At 48.6% G+C, this 1,690-nt stretch overlaps 1 protein-coding gene across 1 annotated transcript; it reads left to right on the top strand.

The window, feature by feature from the left end:
* Positions 1-202: 202 nt before the first annotated feature.
* b3galt8 (beta-1,3-galactosyltransferase 8) lies at positions 203-1,489 on the top strand. The gene has a single exon (XM_030143929.1). The coding sequence runs from the start codon at positions 262-264 to the stop codon at positions 1,216-1,218; it is 957 nt and encodes a 318-aa protein (XP_029999789.1). The 5' UTR covers positions 203-261; the 3' UTR covers positions 1,219-1,489.
* Positions 1,490-1,690: the final 201 nt, after the last annotated feature.

Here is a 1,690-nt window from a genome sequence, read left to right as displayed (position 1 = left end):
TGGTGGCGGTAAAGTCCCGGTCCACTCCCCTTCCAGACCGGAGCAGTGGTCTGTCTGGGCTGTCGCCCCCCCCCCCCTCCCGGTAGCCACGCCCCCTCTCTCATTTGTTTACAGTGTGTTTCCTTGTTTGTAGTGATGGGAGTGGTGGTGGACATCCTGAAAGGAATGCCGCGTGACGTGACGTGAGTGTGTGTTATTGTTTGTTCCTCTTTCACTTCGGAGCTAAAGCAGGACTGAGGAGCGGACTGGAGAGTTGTGGACATGAGGAGCAGCTGTTCCTGGAGGTTAGTGAAGTTCCTGGCTGCATCAGCTGTTCTGGTCCTGTCCCTTCAGATCCTGGTGTATGAACTGAGCACGGATTTACCCACACCGGTTCTGCTGTCAGAGGAGGACTACAGGGTCTTATCCCCTCAGACATACAAGTACATCCTGAACCAACCTGCAGCATGCAAACACAGGACCCCCTTCCTGGTCTTCATGGTCCCTGTTGCACCACAGCAGGTTGAAGCCAGGCAGGCGGTGAGGAAAACATGGGGGGCCCCAGGTGCAGAGACCCTCACTTTATTCTTTATGGGGGTCCCCGAGGAGCAGGGGTCAGGCGTCCAGGAGCAGCTGGAGGCGGAGAGTGGACGCCACGCTGACATCATCCAGATGGATTTTGTGGACAGCTACCCCAACCTGACCATCAAGACTATGATGATGATGAACTGGCTGGCCACCCACTGCCCCAACGCCTCCTACGCCATGAAGGTGGACTCTGACATCTTCGTCAACATCTTCTACCTCATGCAGCGCCTTAGAGGTTCTCCCAGGTGGGGCTACATCACGGGGTCTGTGATCCGAAACGGGAAGGTGAGGAGGGACAGCAGCAGTAAGTGGTTTGTGTCTAAGCAGATGTACCCCAAGGACAGGTACCCCACGTACATGTCCGGAGCCGGGTACGTGTTCTCCTCAGATCTTGCCTGGAGGATCTCCTGGGCATCCAGGTATGTCAAGATGATCCCCCTGGAGGACGTCTACGTGGGGCTGTGTCTGCAGGTGCTGGACGTCCGGCCCGTTTACTCTTACAGCCTTCCATTCATGACCAACCTGTTTGAGGTCAGAGATCTGCAGTACGACAGATGCACCTTCGCCAGGCGGGTCATTGTGAACGGGTTCAGTCCATCTGAGCTGGTCCGAGTCTGGCAGGACTTCTACCAAGGCCACGTTCACTGCTGATCACACTGAGTTAAGAAAAACCTGAATGGAACTACTGTAGAGGAAAAAAAGCCATTAAATATTTAGCCATTTGGGAGGAGGAATTTGTTTTCTTTTATAATCAAAATTAGACAGAAAAATATGTGTACATGCATTTAAAATAATTATTATATTGTCATTCAGTTCAGTAGTGCTCCAATCAGAATAATTAGTTTAAGGAGGACAAAACTTTATCTAAACTTCAGACTTTATTTTTATTTATTCTAATTCAGAAGCAAAAAAAATAATAATCATCATCATCATCATCATTACACTGCTCTGCATTTTTATTTAGAAATGATCGGCGTCAGATTAAATGTCCTAAATCTTACATACTTTAATAACATGAATTGGAATCAAATGACAAAAGTGCTGGTTTGCTGAGTTTTTTTTTTTTACTGTATATGATAAAGTTTTGTTACACATATATGGCACATGTCTGGAGCCGGTACAT

The sequence above is a fragment of the Sphaeramia orbicularis genome, chromosome 9, assembly GCF_902148855.1.
Source record: "Sphaeramia orbicularis chromosome 9, fSphaOr1.1, whole genome shotgun sequence".
NCBI lineage: Eukaryota > Metazoa > Chordata > Actinopteri > Kurtiformes > Apogonidae > Sphaeramia > Sphaeramia orbicularis.
This window is presented reverse-complemented; position numbering and strand designations above follow the sequence as displayed.